Source organism: Loxodonta africana, chromosome 8 (genome assembly GCF_030014295.1).
Source record: "Loxodonta africana isolate mLoxAfr1 chromosome 8, mLoxAfr1.hap2, whole genome shotgun sequence".
NCBI classification, from domain to species: Eukaryota; Metazoa; Chordata; class Mammalia; order Proboscidea; family Elephantidae; genus Loxodonta; species Loxodonta africana.
In genome coordinates, this window is record NC_087349.1 from 94,184,604 (window position 1) to 94,203,628 (window position 19,025).

Sequence of the window (19,025 nt, forward strand, 5' to 3'; positions counted from 1 at the left end):
ATTATAGAGTTGTAAAATAAGTCTGTGAATTTATGGTTGCAGATAGCATTTTTGGATGCTTTTCTGTAGACAGAATTTAAAAGGTTATGAATCGTTGCCAAACTAGCAGAGTGTAGGCATTAATTGGTTCAAAGTGAACTCATAATTAAAGTTGAAGAAAGTCTGTAAAGTTAAAATACAGTAAGACAAGCAAGAAAGGGGGGTGGGAGAGACGTTAGCCCATAGTAGCATCCATGTAAGTTACAATATTTTAAACAAGAGTGTCTGGAAATATTAATATTCTGTAATCTGGCATTTCACTCCAGTTTTTTCTGTTTGTTTTTAACTAATTCATTTAGTGCTCTCAATGTCATTTACATACTGAGTCTGATTTGTGCTTAGGCTCGATCAATTCCCTTTTCCTCCTTTTGCTGCATTTACGCTTGACTGACACTCATGAAGATCTTCTGAGAAAGGAAGTGCAAATACATTGTTGGCTTTCATCGGTTCATGTTACTTTTTGATTGTGATTTGAGTTCACTTGTGTTTGATCTGGTTGCCATTGAAACCATCCATGGGGATCTTGAAAATTTTAATTTATGTTTTAAAATAGGTGTGTTAAATTTGTGTTGTAATTTTACCGCAGATAATTTGTTGCCTTGCATTCCCTTTCCCCTACCCATTTTGCATCGCTTCTGATGGATAGACCGAAATCCTGATGGTAAGTGAAAAGATAATTTAGGAAAAAATGAATCTCAATTCATTTAAAGTGAAATTTGGTCAGTAAATTGAATTCGTATTATACCGTAAATGTGCTCCTTATGTGCTGCTTTTTTATCTATAGAAACGTCCTTAGGATGGTATAATGTCTTGATCTGGCTATGAAGAGGATGATAGATGTTTCCTCTTCATAGAGACTGGTCAGCATTAGTTTGTTCAGAATCATGAGAAGGAATGAAGCTAGGAATAGGAACAGAATGACTTCTGAAAAAAATTCAAAGGTATCATTGACAACTTATTTCTGTAAGTTGTTGATTATTTACCTGTATGCTCTGTTTTCTAATTTTACTTAAAGAATAAGAAAAAAAAAAGTTTGTCATTGAATTCTAAATTATTTATTTTCTACATGCCCCAACAGATCCACCTCTCTCTGATAAAAATGCTACATATACTCACTCTGTGGGCCTATCCGTTGACTGGTTTAGAATTTGTGAGGGACTAGCATCAAAAGTCTGACCCTTTGAATTTACCTGGGTCAGTGTTAATTGTTACTCATTTTGTTTTCCCTAACCCATTTGTTTATTCCTCTGCTATAATACTTATAATATGAACTTCAGTAAGTTGTCTCTTAGGTTTCTCAAGTAGATTTTGAGCTCTTTAAATGAGGAGATTGAATTTTGCAGTGCCCAGTTCACTGTCAGTGTACATAGCTTACCAGTTGCTATTGAGTGGATCCCAACTCACTGAGACCCCACGTGTGTCAGAGTAGAATTGCGCTTCGTAGGGCTCTCAATGGCTGATTTTTCGAAAGTAGGTTGCTAGGCCTTTCTCCCATGGCACCTCTGGGTGGACTTGACATCCAACCTTTTGGCTATCAGTCAAGCACGTTAATAACCATTTGTACCACCCAGGAAGTCGGGTATATAGCAGGCCCTCTAAAAGTATCTCTTTGATTTTATTTCCCTTCCTAGACAGAGCCCTGGTGCACAGTGGTTAAAGCACTTGGCTGCGAACCGAAAGGTTGGCTGTTCGAATCCATCCAGCGGCTCTGCAGGAGAAAAGATCTGGCGATCTGCTCCTGTAAAGATTACAGCCTAGGAAACCTTATGGAACAGTTGTATTCTGTCACGTGGGGTCTCTATGAGTTGCAATCGACTTGACGGCAATGGGGTTTGGTTTTTTTTGTAGACATAGACTGATAGAAAAACAATTTTTTTATTAATGTGGTGTTTTTTTGTTGTTTATTAGCTATTTTAAGATAAATTTTAGACATTATAACATCAGTTAATAAGGATTAAATAGATAAAAAGTAAAATGCTTTAAAAAATTACGGGTGTTTACTCATACAGTTTTCGTGATGTCAGCAACCTGAGTTACATAGCACGTATCATCTTGATTTCTGGGAGGTGAAAATGTGCTTGTATGAGAAATGTTTTAATAGAAGTAAGCATTTAACTTAATAACATGAAGTACAGTTGTCAAATTAGAATTTGGGTCATTAAAAATAACCTGGTATTAATAATGAATACTTATTTACATGTAACTGTTAAGATTTTAGACTAAATTTTGTAAAGTACCATATTACCATTAAATGATTTGTTTTAATTAAAAAAAAATTAGTAAAGAGCATTGTTAAAATAATTTTTTTTTCTTAATTGTAAATTCAGCCCAAACCATGAGAAACAGAAGTCACAATATATGGGAATTTTAGTATTCCAATTCAAAGCTAAAGCTGGTTTTAATCATCTCTTATTATATATTTTAAAATTATAATGAAGCTTTAGGGAGTAGAGTTTAAATATTCAGCCTCACCTAGTAGGCAGGAAAATAATATGTTGCCGCTTAGGTCCTACATACACATGAGGCTTCAGATTTCAAAGGCTGATTCATTTTACTGGCCTGATCTGTTCAGGCTGTATCGCAGATAAGCAGTTCTGCTTTTACGTGTGGAAAAAGGGAAGTAAAAGAGGGTTTATGTTGTCCCATAAGAGTTAGTCTCCATTATTTCTGCATTAAAGTTACATGACATGGGCCGTGTAAAACACGAGTGCAGATGAAGCACAGTACGTCGCCAGACATAACAGGAAGGGATCAAGGAAGTTCTGGCTCCCAGACATTGCTACTGCTTTGGGGTTCCTTGTTTTCAATATGAAATGACTCTAGCAGACCCCTGGAAAGAGTTATAAAAGCATTATATAGATGTGTAATATATAGATACAGTTATTCTACTCTAATATACGTTTACTTTTTTCCTTTTCTTTTTTTAACACATTTTGGCTTCCCACTTGACAGTGATACTGGGCTCTCAGGTGTGCCAGGTGTAATTAGTATTCTCTTCCCGGAAAAAATGTTCTGCCAGGAATGGTTTTGATGTGAGTTTTCTAAGTGTTAAAGAATTTTGTGATTAATCGTACCATAGTAGTTGCAACTATCCGTTTCCCCTTGTAGACTAGGAAAGGAAGTGTTTGAAGGAGAGGTGATTATATTGGGTGAAAAACAGCAGAACAGAGTTAGTCTGATGAGTGAGTGGCCAATATTTGAGTAAAATAAATGACAACTTTTTTTTTTTCTTATTTCTTAGGATAGCCTTCAGAGAGTTGAATAAGCCAGGTGTAGAGGCTGTTTTGTCAACTCTGTAGAGAAAATATTGCTGATGGTAGGCAAAGTTTGGACCAATTAGACTCTTTCAACTAAGTTGAAAGCTTTTCTGTTGGCAACCTTGAAATGCCTTTAAGTAGATGTAATTCTTTCCTTCCTTATTTCGGACATACACGCATACACCCACACACACCTCTGTTTGTCTTTGGTTTCAAGTTCTTAGATACAGTTATAGTGTCTGAAGAGTAATTGGTAGCCAAATTTACATTTGAAATTTCTCAAGAAAATATAAATCCCCATAGAAATGTGCCTTTGATAAGCACTGTGCCTAAATAATTGAGGTTGTATTTTGAAATGCTTGACTTTTAATTTGATGGGAAGTACTATAAGATATGGGTATTCTAATTTTTCTTTTTAAAGGTAAAGGTTTCTTAAACTGGTTTCTAAAGAATTTCATACTCTTTTTTTTTCCCCTAATGGTAAAACTTTTCAAGCTGCCATCATTTAAAAAATAGCTGTAATAATTTTATTAAGTATAAGTGTCATCATTTTTCAAAGTAATTTTTTCCAAATGTCCTATGAAACAGGTTCACAATTCCTGGAGAGAAAATTCTGGAAGGGTTCTACAAATCTTAGCAACAAGAGACTGTTGCCCTAGTGTGTGATATTGTTGTTAACTGACCCTGACTGAATTGTGAATTGAGTTAAAATGTTTTTCCCTTCTGGTATTTATTAGTGCATGCGATCCATTTGTTTTGATTTCTGAAAACATTTGTATCCCCCCAGTTTCGTTTTTTTGAGATTTTGGGTAATAATCTTTAAATGTATAGACTCAGCAATATAGGACCAGTGCTGGTCACATTGTTTTGTTTTTTTTCCTACCAGAAGTTCAGTCAGCAGCTGGTCCAAGCAAGGTAGAGGTCACAGTATGGTTTTAGCAGAACATTTACAGCCAAATTTTGTTTGAACAATTAGCTCAGTCTTTGGTTGAAAGGATATAGAGGACAGCTTCCCTTTGCGTGCATAGAGTTGTCATACTATGAAGCATTTCCCCCCCATTATTCTGTGTATTAAAAATGAAAGAAAAGGAACCAGGTTTCAGTTTTCTTGTTCTTCCCAGACTGTACCTATTAATTGAGCCTGTAATTTATGTATTGTAAAGAAACATATTCAGTGAGAAGAGTTCCATAATTTGGAGATATATAGAATATATGGAAATTTTCCCGAAGTTGAAAAACTGGTGCTTTATAATATTTTGTGGTGATATTGATAGTTGCGGTTTGGGCAGTAGCTTAGATCATGTTACCATAATATTTTGAGTCAAAATATTTCATCATTGTAAAGCACAAATACATATGCTTCTAAAAACCTTGCAGAATGTCAGGAAATAATACCCTGGGACTTTTCTTAAGAGGCACCAGTTATAATTTGCATCTAGGATTCCAGGAGAAGTGAATTTAACATCTGTTGGTTATAAGCAAAAAATGAACTGTGTTAAATTTGATGGATAATAGATTATGTTGAAGAGAATGACAAATATGCTCCACATGCTCTGAAAAAGCATTTAATTAGCCTCATATATCAATATGCTTGCCGTTGTTGAGTATCTCTCACTATCCTAGCGAATAAATGGTACAGAGAAGTGTACTCTCAGTTTGAATGTGGTGTAAGCCATACAACTCCAGCTGGCTTTAACAAGTACATTGCTGAGTAGAACATTTTGAGTTTTCCGTTTCTCTACAGAAGTATGCTGAGATGTAGTCTTCTTTATACTATCTTTCATCTTATCCAGTGAAAAACAGAGTCCTAGAATAAAAAAAAAAAGAATAAAAGGGAGAGAAGAACAAGGTTGTAGTGTTGCTTTTCTAGATTTTTAAGCAGAGAGCCTTAATTTGCTTTGGTTTCAATTTCATCCTTTGTAAAAATATTGAAAGGAATGATTTAAAAAACAAAAAATTCTGACACAAAACTCTTCATTGTTATTGTTTATTTAAGTACCTATACCAATATGCATGTATGTGTTGAAAAAATTTTACATTTGAGTAACTATGTAAGCCTTTGAAAATGCCGTTAACAGCGGTATGTAAAGTTAAATGGCTTGGGAAAAATTTAATTCATATAACAGCCATATTCTTAATATTAATGTGTAAAATGGACGTGAACTTCAGTAGGGCAAATTCTGCTTCGTGTTCATAATTTATTGAAAATTGTTAATGTAATTTGAATCTGAAATAAGTAAAAAGGCTAAAGATTTAAAATATTTTTGAGTAGAGAAATTATTAGATATGGTGATATAGAGTCTTAATGATATAAGCTTCATATTCTTTGCTCATTGTAGATGATGGTCTTGGATTAGGGCTAGGGCTTTGAAGGTCTTAGTTTAAAGACAATTCAGTAATTGAATATAACTGTTGTGTTTTATATAGTGTCCCAATGTGATTATTTAAAAAATATGATATTAACTTTAAAGGCAGATCTCATGCCTGTGTGCCTTTTAAGATTTTATTTTTGCCTTGTACTTTTTGACAATAATATAAAAATATAAATTATGAGAATACTTCACAGTTATTTCAGTTATGATAAATGATATGAACGGGCAACAAAGTTTTAAACTAATATGTTGCTATCGAAACTATTAGTTGTCCAGCTTTTTTTTTTTTTTTTCTGCCATATTATTTATCAAGTCTATGAGTCTTTTTTATGAGTCTACTTTTTTCCTTCTTTGTATTTCAGGTATCCCTCGAGTTATCCAATGTAAATTTAGACTTCCCCTGAAATTAATCTGCCTACCAGGTCAGCCTTCAAAAACTGCAAGCCACAAATTAACTATTGATACCAACAAATCTCCAGTCAGCCTTCTCAGTCTCTTCCCAGGTAGGACTTTTGAAGTAACATGCCTGTAGCATCAGAAATGTGAGGAATTTAGAATCAAATCCTTCATCAGCAGGTAATGATGGGGTAATTATCAGATAATTGTTAAGTGAGAATATAAAAATGCCTCAAGGATTTTCCCCTCTTGTTTGCCTGTTCAAAGGCGAATAGCTTATATCAACAAGGTAATAAGACGCACCTTTTAAGTTTGATTAAAATTATTATAATCATTATTTTGCTTCAGTATTCAGAAATGAAAACATCAAATGTTTCTTTTTAGACTATGGAATTTTTTGACTTGGAATGTAAATATTTATTATTCACCTTTATTGTAGATTTTTGGATATATTCCTTTTCTAAGTATATAAATATTTATTATTTATCTTCACTGTCAGTGTTTGGATATGTACTTTTGAAAAAATGTGTTCGTATGCCCCTGATAAGTAATCTCATAAGTAGGTGCTCTTTTTGGTTCTCTTGTCCCCAGCAGCTGGAGTGGGCAAATGTTTGTTCTTTGGCCCTGGCTGTTTAGAGGGGCTTCATATTTAAGGCTTGACTATCACAGTGAACATTGAGGGTAATCTGTGAAGGTATGACTTTCTCCAGGTGTTAGTTTTTCTTCTAAGTAGCTTGGAAAATAGAGAGGCTTTCGCTGGATGAAACATCTTTAGTAGACAAGGTTTCTAATGTGTTAACGCTTATTAACTTTCTTGGTGATGGGGTGAGATTAAAAAAAAAAAAAAGCTGGGGATTAAACCAACTCTTTTAAATCCTTTATTAAAAATCAGCACTGTTGGCTATGACATGCATCCTCAACCTTGCATTAGTGGATAGGATTTAGAATACAAAGAATATTTCCCACAAGGTTTAGAAATTTATGGTAAGTCAACTTTTGTGTTATTAACTACTTAAAGTGCTTAAAATTTATTTTTCATTAGTTTGAAGTGTTTAAAAGTTTATTTATATATAACTCTGAAAAATCTCTGAAACTGAATGCTTTTTATTACAATTTTTTCTATTCTTTAGTTTAATTGAGTTTGGGTGTATTCATATGTATGTTGTGAACAAATAATTTTGTACCTTTTTTTCTCTCTCTTCCATTCCCTTCTTTCTCTCACTTCACTTCATGTCACTACCTCACTTCCTTCTACTTCTTCCTTAGTAAAGTTTCTTATGACAAATTTGGATTATAAAAAAGACAGAAAGAGTTACTACTTTTGTAACATTGCCCACAAACTTAACTTAGTTCCTAGGGCCTTCTATATTACCCTGGGAGTGGAGTTGGGAATTACTTGTTGAACGCCGAATTTATTGATGCCTTTGAAAAATGTTAAAGCACCCATCTTTGCTGTAGATGGGTGAAGCCCAATTAGAGATTGACTAAAAATATATTCCTTAGACAAAAGAGGTTGTCTTTGTAAAATATGGATTGGATAAGACATGTTAAGGAAAGCTTAGATAACTCATCGATTTTCCTCCTGATTTTGGGCTCAAATGTCTTGACATCCTGGATATCTTAGCATACATTTGCTTCTTATCCACTTTAGAAATGGGACTCATAACAAATTAAAAAATAAAATTGGAAGACCAATGACTAAGTTAAAGTGTAACACATTTGAAAACTTGGTTCAAATACCAAACTGTCTTCCAGAAAAATTGCCCTAGTTTACACTCGCAACATCAGGGTTCGTGCCCAGGGTAGCAGCTGGGTTGTTAAATCTTTTTTAATTTTTGACATTGCTAGGTTAAAAATGACATTTTGTTTGCATTTCTAAATTATTTATTAGTATGGACTTTTTATTATCTTTATTAACTATTTGCATTCCTTGTTTTAACATGTAAGGTTTATAATTTTATATAGAACAATCTTCTCTATTCTAAGATTGTGAAATATGTATATTTTTTTTCAGTACTTTAAAAAATATATTCTTTTACTCTCAAACTTAGCTTCACTGCATTTTTTTTTCAAAACAGCTTTATTGAAGTGCAGTTTACATGTAATAAATGGTACATGTTTAAAGTGTACAATTTGGTAAGTTTTACAATTTGCATATACCTGTGAAACAATCACTGTAATCAAGATGCTGAACATACCCATCACTCCTAAATGGTTCCTCGTGTTCTTTTTAATACCGCTGATCCCCAGACAACCACTGATCTACTTTGTCACTACAGATTAGTTTGTATTTTCTAGAATTTTATAAAGTGGAATTGTGCAGTATGCCCCCTTTTGTCAGGCCTCAGTCACTCCTTTACCAAATATGTGATTTGTAAATATTTTCTCCCTGTCTGTGGCATGTCTTTGCATTTTCTTAACGGTCTTTGAAAAAATGGAATTCTTAATTTTGATAAAGCCTTATTTATCAATTTTTTCTTTTATGTGTCATGCTTTTAGAGTTGTATCTTAGAAATCTTTGCCTAACCCAAGGTTACAAAGTTTTTCTCCAATTTTCTTCCTAGAAGTTTTCTAGTTTTATGTTTTATATTTAGGTTTGTTATTCATTTTAGGTTGATATTTATGTGTGGTGCAAGGTATGAATAAAATTCATGTTTTTGCATATAAATATCTAGTTTCTGCACCATTTTTTGAAAAGACTATTTTCTACTTAATTGTCTTTTGCGTGTGGGTCTATTTCTGTTCTCTTTATTTATAGAGTCTTAAAATCAAGTAATGTAACCGTTGTTCTTAGGTGCCGTTGAGTTGGCTCCAACTCATAGCTACCCTATGCGCAACAGAATGAAACACTGCCCAGTCTTGCGCCATGTCCACAATTGTTGTTATGCTTGAGCCCATTGTTGCAGCCACTATGTCAATCCATCTCATTGAGGGTCTTCCTCTTTTTCACTGACTCTCTACTTTACTGATTATGATGTCCTCCTCCAGAGACTGGTCCCTCCTGATAACATGTCCAAAGTATGTAAGATGTAGACTCGCCATCCTTGCTTCTAAGGAGCATTCTGGTTGTACTTCTTCCAAGACAGATATGTTTGTTCTTTTGGCAGCCCATGGTATATTCAATATTCTTCGCCAACACCACAATTCAGAGGTGTCAGTTCTTCTTCTCTCGTCCTTATTTATTGTCCAGCTTTCGCATGCATATGATGCAATTGAAAATACCATGGCTTGGATCAGGCACACCTTAGTCTTCAAGGTGACATCTTTGCTCTGCAACACTTTAAAGAGGTCTTTTATAGCAGATTTGTCAACTAAAATATGTCGTTTGATGTCCTGACTGCTGCTGCCATGGGCACGGATTGTGGATCCAAGTAAAATGAAATCCTTGACAATGTCAATTTTTTCTCCATTTATCATGGTGTTGTTTATTGGTCGAGTTATGAGGATTTTTGTTGTCTTTATGTTGAGGTATAATCCATACTAAAGGTTGTAGTCTTTGATCTTTATCAGTAAGTGCTTCAAATCCCCTTCACTTTCAGCTAGCAAGGTTGTGTCATCTGCATAATGCAGGTTGTTAATCAGTCTTCTACCAATCCTGATGCCACATTCTTCTTTATATAGTCTAGCTTCTAGGATTATTTGCTCAGCGTACAGATTGGATAAGTATGGTGAAAGGATACAACCCTGACGCACACCTTTCTTGATTTGAAACCATGCAATATCCCCTTGTTCTGTTTGAATGACTGCCTCTTGGCCTGTGTACAAGTTCTTCATGAGCACAGTTAAGTGTTCTGGAATTCTCTTTTTCATTATGTTACCCATAATTTGTTATTATCCACACAGTTGAATGCCTTTGCATAGTCAATAAAACTCAGGTAAATATCTTTCTGGTATTTTCTGCTTTCAGCCAAGATCCATCCGACAATAGCAATGATATCCCTTGTTGCACATTCTCTTCCGAGTCTGGCTTGAATTACTGATAGTTCCCACTTTTGAATGACCTTCAGCAAATTTTTTCTTTCCTGTGATATTAATGATACTGTTCAATAATCTCTGCATTCTGTTGGTTCACTTTTCTTTGGAATGGGCACAAATATCGATCTCTTCCAGTTGGTTGGCCAGGTAGCTGTTTTCCAAATTTCTTGACATAGACAAGTAAGCACCTCCAGTGCTGCATCCCTTTGTTGAAACATCTCAATTGTATTTCATCAATTCCTGGAGCCCTGTTTTTTGCCAATGTCTCCAGTACAGCTTAGGCTTCAATACCATTGGCTCTCGACAATATGCTACCTCCTGAAATGGTTGAATGTTGACGAATTCTTTTGGGTTCAATGACCCTGTATATTTCTTCCATCTTCTTTTGCTGCTTCCTGTGTCATTCAATATTTTACCCATAGAATCCTTCAAAATTGCAACTTGAGGCTTAAACTTTTTTGTCAGTTTTTTCAGCTTGAGAAATGCCAAGCATATTCTTCCCTTTTTGTTTTCTAACTCCAGGTCTTTGCACGTTTTATTGTAATATTTTACTTTGTCTTCTCAAGCCTACCTTTGAAATCTTATGTTCAGTTCTTTTACTTCATCATTTTTTCCTTTAGCTTTAGCTCGTCTGTGTTCAAGAGCAAGTTTCAGAGTCTTTTCTGACATCCGTTTTGGTCCTTTCTTTCCTGTCTTTTTAATGACCCTTTGTTTTCTTCATGAATGATGTCTTCCCACAGCTCGTCTGGTCTTTGGTCATCAGTGTTCAATGCATCAAATCTATCCTTGAGATAATCTCAAAATTCAGGTGGGATATACCCAAGGTAGTACTTCAACTCTTGTGGGCTTGTTTTAATTTTCTTCAGCTTCAACCTGAACTTGCATGTGAGCAATTGATGGTCTTTTCTGCAGTTGGCCACTGGCCTTGTTCTGATGGAGGATATTGAGCTTTTCCATCGCCTTTTTCCACAGATGTAATAGATTTGATTCTTGTATTTTCCATCATGTGTATAGTTGCCATTTATGTTGTTGAAAAAAGTATTTGCAATGAAGAAGTCATTAGTCTTGCAAAATTCTGTCATTCGACCTTTGGTGTTGTTTCTATCACCAAATCCATATATATATATATATATATATGTATGTATATCTTTTTTAAATGTGTATATATATATATTTAATTGTACTTTAGATGAAGTTTTACAAAACAAACCAGTTTCTCATCAAAAGTTAGTACATACATTGTTGTATTACATTGGTTAACAACCCCACAATATGTCAACACTCTCTCTTCTCAACCCTGGATTCTGTATTACCAGCTTTCCTGTTCCCTCCTGCCTTCCAGTTCCTGCCCCAGGGCTGGTGCGCCCCTTTAGTCTTGTTTTGTTCCATGTGCCTCTTCAATCTTTGGCTGAAGGGTGAACCTCAGGAGTGGACTCATTACTGAGCTGAAAGGGTGCCCAGTGGCCATACTCTCAAGGTTTCTCCAGTCTGTGTCAGGCGAGCAAGTCTGGTCTTCCTTTTTGAGTTAGAATTTTGTTCTACATTTTTCACCAGCTCTGTCTAGGACCCTCTATTGTGATCCCTGTGAGAGCAGCCAGTGGTGGTAGCTGGGCATTATCTAGTTGTCCTGGACTGAGTCTGATGGAGGCCATGGTAGATGTTGTCCATTAGTCCTTTGGACTAATCTTTGTCTTGTATCTTTAGTTTTCTTCTTTCTTCCTTGTTCCCGAAGGGGTAAGACCAGTGGAGTGTCCTGGGTAGCCGCTCACAGGCTTTTAAGACCCCAGATATTACTCACCAAAGTAGAATGTAGAACATTTTCTTTATAAACTCTGTTATACCAGTTAAGCTAGATGTTCCCCGAGACCATAGTTCCCACAGCCCTTAGCCCAGCAGTTTGGTCCCTCAGGGAGTTTGGATGTGTCTATGGAGCTACCATGACCTTGCCTTGTACAGGTTGTGCTGGCTTCCCCAGTATTGTGTACTGTCTTATCTTTCACCAAAGTTACCACTTATCTATTGCCTATTTAGTGTTTTTTCCATCCCCACCCCTTCCCTCTCTCATAACCATCAATGATTGTTTCTTTCTGTGTGTAAACCTTTTCGTGTGTTTTTATAGTAGTGGTCTCATAAGATATTTGTCCTTTTGTGATTGACTTATTTTGCTCAGTATAATGCCCTCCAGATTCATCCATGTTATGAAATGCTTCACAGATTCATTGTTGTTCTTTATTGTTGAGTAATAATACTCCATGGTGTATATGTACCACAGTTTGTTTATCCATTCACCTGTTGATGGGCAATTAGGTTGTTTCCACGTTTTTGCTATTGTGCACAGTGCTCTAGTGAACATGGCTGTGCATATGTCTATTCGTGTGACGACTCTAACTTCTCTAGGATATATTTCTAGGAGTGGGATTGCTGGATCATATGGTATTTCTATTCCTAGCTTTCCAAGAAGCGCCATATCGTTTTCCAAAATTTTTGCATTCCCAGCAGCAGTGCATAAGAGTGCCGATCTCCCTGCAGCCTCTCCAACATTTGTTATTTCCCGTTTTATTTATTCATGCCACTGATGCTGGGGTGAGATTGTATCTCATTGTGGTTTTGATTTGCATTTCTCTGGTTGCTAGAGATCGTGAGCATTTCCTCTTGTGTCTTTTGGCCACTTGAATGTCTCCTTTGGTAAAGTGTCTTTTCTTTTCCTTTGTCCATTTTTTAGTTGGATTATTTGTCTTTTTGTTGTAGACGTGTTGGATTTTTTTGTAGATTTTAGAGATTAGACTCTTGTCTGATTTGTAATAGCCCCCCCAAAATTTTTTTTCCCAGCCTGTGGGTTCTCTTTTTACTCTTTTGGTGAAGTCTTTCGATGAGCATAAGTGTTTAATTTTTAGAAGATCCCAGTTATCTAGCTTATCCTCTGGAGCTTGTGTGTTGTTGATTGTGGTTTGTATCCTGTTAATGCTGTGTATTAGAGCCTCTAGCGTTGATACTATTTTTTCTTCTACGAACTTCATTGTTTTTGGCTTTATGTTCAGGTGTTTGCTCCATTTTGAGCTAGTTTTAGTATATGATGAGAGATATGGGTCCTGTTTCATTTTTTTGCAGAAGGACATCCAGTTTTGTTGGAAACACTGCCTTTTGATGGACTTTGGACCCTTGTCGAATATCAGGTGACCATAGATGGATGGTATCACCAAAGCCATATTTTCCAACCACCGATCCTTTTTCGTTTCCAACTTTTGCCCTCTAATCACCAGTAATTGTCAATGCATCCTGATTGCATGTTTAGTCAATTTCAGGCTGTAGAAGTTAGTAAAAATCTTCATTTTTCTCAGAGTTGGCCTTAGGGATTGGTGTGTAAATTTGAATAATAATAGTGATAGTACTGGTCTCCCTTGTAGGCGAATGGATATTATCCTGTCAGTGACAGTGTTGTACTTCCACATCTTGAGATGTTCTTTTTGACGATGAACGTGATGCCATTTCTCTTCAATTTGTCATTCCTGGCATAGTAGACCATACGTGTTTTATTCTTTTGGGGGCTATTGTAAATGGTGCTGTTTTCTTGATTTCCTTTTCAGAGTTCTCCTTGTTATGATATAGGAACCCAACTGATTTTAGCGTGTTGATCTTGGACCCTGCCACTTTGCTGAATTCTTGTATTAGATCCAGTGTTTTTCTTGTGGAATCTCTGGGATTTTCTATGTGAAGATTCATGTCATCTGCAAATAGAGATAATTTTACTTCTCCCTTTCCAATTGTTGATACCCTTTATTTCCCTTCCTCAAATTATTGTTTTGGATAGTTCTTCCAGTATAATAATGTATAAAAGTGGTGATAGTGGTCATCCTTGTGTCTTACCCATTCTCAGGCAGAAGGATCTCAGTGTTCATCTTTTGAGAATAATGTTGGCTGTTGGTTTTGCCTATATCCCCTTAATTATGTTGAGGAATTTCCAGCTATTTCTATTTTGTTAAGAGTTTTTATTAGGAAAAGGTGTCGGATTTTATCAAATGCCTTTTCTGCATTAATTGAGATGATTGTGTGATTCTTTGTTTTATTTATGTGGTGAATTAACATTAACTGATTTTTGCATGATGAACCGTCTTGTATTCCTGGTGTGAGTTGTACCTGATCATGATGTTTGGTTTTTTTGATATGCAGTTGAATTCTGTGGGCTAGAATTTTGTTGAGAATTTTTACGTCTATATGGATGAGGGATATTGGTCTGTAATTTTCCTTTTTTTGTAGTGTCTTTTCCTGATTTTGGTATCAGGGTGATGCTGGCCTCATAGAATGAATCGGGGAGTATTCTTTCGGTTTCTCTGTTTTGGAAGCATTTGAGTAGAATTGATGTCAGCTCTTCTCTGAATGTTTGGTAAAATTCCCCACTGAAGTGATCTGGGCTAGAATTTGTTGTTGTTGCTGGGAGTTTTTTGATGACATCTTCAATCTCTTCCTTTCTTATGAGTCTATTTAGACTTTCTACCTCTTCATGTTAGTTTAGGTAGTGTGAACATTAAGGTTGTGTGTGAACTTGGCTGGGCCATGATTCTCAGTGTTTTGGCAGTTATGGTGTATTTTAGCAGGCATATAATGATTAATCACCTCCATATTGAGATCTGATATAATGTAATCATCTCCATGATGGAATCTGCTGTGTGTAGCCAATCAACTGAAAGAGAGCTTCCTTGGGGGTGTAGACTGCCTCCAACATAGGTGGACTTTCTGGCAAGGCTCGTGGACTTCTGTTCCCACAGGATCCTGCAGCTGGCTCCTGTTCATCTGACCTCTGTTTCTTGGGACTTGAGCTAGCAGCTTACCTGGAGATCTTGGGTTCATCAGCCCCTGCAGCTAAGTGAGTCACGGGATGCCTCCAGCCTGACCCACAGACTTGGGACTTCCGAGCCTCTACAACCTCATGAGCCATTTCCTTGATATAAATCTCTCTCTTTCTCTGTCTCTGTCTATATATATATCACTGGGTTTGCTTCTCTAGAGAATCCAGCCTAAGACAGGTAGGTATTATGTTTGTAGAAAATTGTCCATATATTCTAGATTTTCAGATTTGTTGGAATAAAATTTTTCATGGTATTCTGTTATGATCTTCTTTGTCTTAGCTGGATCTGTTTTAATGTTTTCACCTTCATTTCTTATTGTGGTTATTTACATCCTCTGATTCTTTTCCTTTGTCAGTTTGGCCAGTGGTTTGCCTATTGTATTGATCTTTTCAAAGAAGCAGCTTCTAGTCTTGTGGATTCTTCCTAATGTTTTTTCTGATCTCTATTTCATTTATTTCTGCTCTGGTTTTTATTATTTCCTTTCTTCTCCCAGATTGGTTTTCTTTTGCTCTTCCTTTTCTACTTGTTTGAGTTGTTGACTTAAGTTATTTATTTTGGACCTTTCTTTTTTAATATATGCATGCATTGCTATATGTTTGTCTCTGAACACAGCTTTTGCTGTGTACCAGTGACTTTGGTATGTTATGTTTTCATTCTCATTTAGTTCTAAGTATTTTTTTTAAGTTCACCTTTGATTTATTCTACCTAGTAAAAAAATAAATTTTTTTTTTTTTTTTTTTTTAGTTTTTTAGTAATGTGTTGTTTAGTTGCCATGTGTTTAATTTTTTCCCTTGTTCTTTCTGTAATTGATTTCTCGTTTCATACTATTATGGTCAGAGAAGATTGTTTGCATAATTTCAGTGTTTTTAAAGGCTTGCTTTATTTATTGAGGTTTGCTTTATGTCCTAAAATATGATCTATTCTAGAGAAGAATGTGTATTTTTCTGCTGTTGGGTGGTATGTTCTATATATGTCTGTGAGGTCAAGTTGGTTGATAGCGTTATGTCTTCTGTATCTTTGTTGATTTTCTCCCTAGTTGTTCTGTCCATTGTTGAAAGTTGTGTGTTAAAATCTCCTACCATTATTGCAGATCTTCAATTCTGTTAGAGTTTGCTTTATAAACCTTGGTGTTCTGGCATTGGGTGCATAAATATTTATAATTGTTATGTCTCTTTGGAGCCTTAAATTATTATATGGTATCCTTCTTTGTCTCATATAATGCATTTTGACATTTTGTCAGGTATTGATATTGCCACTCCTACTCTCTTTTGGTTACTGTTTGCTGGGTGTATATTTTTTATATCCTTTGATTTTTAACCTGTCTTTTGTGTCTAAGGAAAGTCCCTTGTAAAGAATATATTGATGGATCTTGCTTTAAATACATTCTGCCACTCTCTGCATCTTCACTGGTGCATTTAACCCATTTACACTTAGTGTGATTATTGGTAAGTATGAATTTACTGCTGCTGTTTTGTTGTACTTTTTTTGTGGTGTTCATGGATTTTTGTTTTGTTCTTCTTTACTTGCTGTGATGAGTTCTTTTTGTTCTTGGATTTTCTTTTCCTTTCATTTCTTTTCTTTTTTTATTGCACTTTAGATGAGTAGTTACAGAACAAATTAGTTTCTCATTAAACAGTTAATACACATATTGTTTTGTCACATTGGTTACCAACCCCATGACATATCAACATTCTCCCCTTCTCGACCTTGGTTTCCCCATTACCAGCTTTCTTGTTCCCTTCTTTTTTTTTCTTTCTGCCTTATTGTCCCTGCCCCTGAGCTGGTGTCCCCCTTTAGTCTCGTTTTGTTTTATGGGCCTATCTAATCTTTGACTGAAGGGTGAACCTCAAGAGTGACTTCAGTACTGAGTTAAAAGGGTGTCTGAGGGCCATACTCTTGGGGTTTCTGCAGTCTCTGTCAGACCAGTAAGTCTGGTCTTTTTTTGTAAGTTAGAATTTTGTTCTACATTTTTCTCCAGCTCTGTCTGGGACCCTTTATTGTGATCCTTGTCAGAGCAGTCGGTGGTGGTAGCTGGGTACCATCTAGTTGTGCTGGACTCAGCCTGGTGGAGGCTGTGGTACTTGTGGTCTGTTAGTCCTTTGAACCAACCTTCCCCTTGTGTCTTTGGTTTTCCTCATTCTCCCTTGCTCCAGACAGGGTGGGACCAGTGGAGTATCTTAGATGGCTGCTCACAAGCTTTTAAGACCCCAGCTGCTACACACCAAAGTAGGGTGTAGAACATTTTGTTTATAAACTATGTCATGCCAATTGAGCTAAATGTCCTCTGAGACCATTGTCCCCAGCCCTCAGCGTAGTAATTCAGTCCCTCAGGGAGTTTAGATGTGTCTATGAAGTTTCCATGACCTTGCTTTGGTCTAGTTGTGCTGACTTCCCCAGAATTGTGTACTGTCTTACCCTTCACCAAAGTTACCACTTATCCATTGTCCAGTTAGTGTTTTTTCCTCCCCTCCTTAGTAACCATCAAAGATTGTTTCTTTCTGTGTGTAAATCTTTGCATGAGTTTTTATAATAGTGGTCTCATACAGTATTCACCCTTTTGTGATTGACTTATTTCACTCAGCGTAATGCCCTTCAGATTCACCCATGTTTGAGATGTTTCACAAATTCATCATTATTCTTTATTGTTGCATAATATTCCATTGTATGTATGTACCATAGTTTGTTTATCCATTTGCCTGTTGTTGGGTACTTACATTGTTTCCATCCTTTTGATATTGTGAATAATGCTACAATGAACATGGGTGTGCATGTGTCTATTCATGTAATGGGTCTTATTTCCCTAGGATATATTCCTATGCATAGGTTTGCTGAATTGTATGGTATTTTTATTTCTAGCTTTTTAAGGAAGCGCCATATCATTTTCCAAAATGGTTGTACCATTTTACATTCTCACCAGCAGTGTGTAAGAATCCCATGCTCCCTGTAGCCTTTCCAACATTTATTATCTTCTGTTTTTTTGATCCATACCAGTAATGTCAGGGTGAGATGACACCTCATTGTAATTTTGATTTGCATTTCTCTTTTTAACAGCCACTGATCTCAAGCGTTTCCTCATGTGTCTGTCAGCCACCTGAATGTCGTCTTTGGTGAAGTGTCAGTTCATATCTTCGCCCATTTTTTAATTGGATTATTTGTCTTTTTGTTGTAGAGTTGTTGGATTTTCCTATATATTTTAGATATTAGATCTTCTTCAGATTTGTCATGGCCAATTTTTTTTTTCCCAGTTTGCAGATTCTCTTTTTACTCTTTTGGTGAAGTCTTTTGATGAGTATAAATGTTTAATTTTTAGAAGATCCAGTTATCTAGCTTATCTTCTGGTGTTTGTGTATTGTTAGTTATGGTTTTTATGCTATTTATGCTGTGTATTAGGACCTCTAGTTTTGATCCTATTTTTTCTTCTATTTATAGTTTTTGGTTTTGTGTTTAGGTCTTTTTTAGTTTTTTTGTACGGTGTGAGGCGTGGGTCCTGTTTTTTTTTTTTTTTAACAGATGGGCATTCAGTTTTACCTGTGCTATTTGTTAAAGACTGTCTATTCCCCATTTAATGAATTGTGGGCCTTTGTTAAAGATCAGGTGTCTAGGTGGATGGATTTACATCTGGGTTCTCAATTCTGTTCCCCTTTCATTTGTTAATTGTTTTTGTGTTTGCTGAGTCTTTTTGGTTTTCTTCGTTTGGTGTGTAAATTTTTACTTTTCTTTGTTGTTACTTTGAAATTTATATTTATCACGGTAATTTTAAAACAACCTGTTATATCTTGAGATCTCCCTGACTCCCTCTCCATATGGAAGTTCTATAACTACATCATTCATTCCCCCTTTTGTTTTGATGTTGTTGTTTACTTTTTAATATCTCTTGATTCCCTTTAATGTATTTTGTAGCTTTGTTTTACTTTTTTTGAAGTCTGCTTGGGTTGTTATCTGGGCGATGCTGTCTTGTGTCTTTATCTCGGGTAGCAATGTGATGACGTTGGTTTTCTATCCAAAGCCAAAAAGAAAGAAAAAACCAAACCTGTTGCTGTTGAGCTGATTTTAACTCATAGTGCCCCTATAGAATAGAGTAGAACTGCCCCATAGAGTTTCCAAGGAGTGGCTGGTGGATTTGAACTGCTGAATTTTTCGTT

General features: G+C 35.8%; 1 protein-coding gene across 8 annotated transcripts in view; it reads left to right on the forward strand.

The window, feature by feature from the left end:
* Positions 1 to 19,025, forward strand: part of BBS9 (Bardet-Biedl syndrome 9) — a 504,171-nt gene that overhangs the window by 205,501 nt on the left and 279,645 nt on the right. For 7 of the 8 annotated variants that reach the window (XM_023544300.2, XM_023544301.2, XM_064290127.1 and 4 more), the window contains 2 exons: positions 686 to 700; positions 6,031 to 6,171. In XM_023544300.2, the coding sequence (XP_023400068.1) occupies positions 686 to 700; positions 6,031 to 6,171 (156 nt within the window). The remainder of the gene's footprint in view (positions 1 to 685; positions 701 to 6,030; positions 6,172 to 19,025) is intronic. The other variant, XM_003406966.4, reaches the window with a different exon arrangement.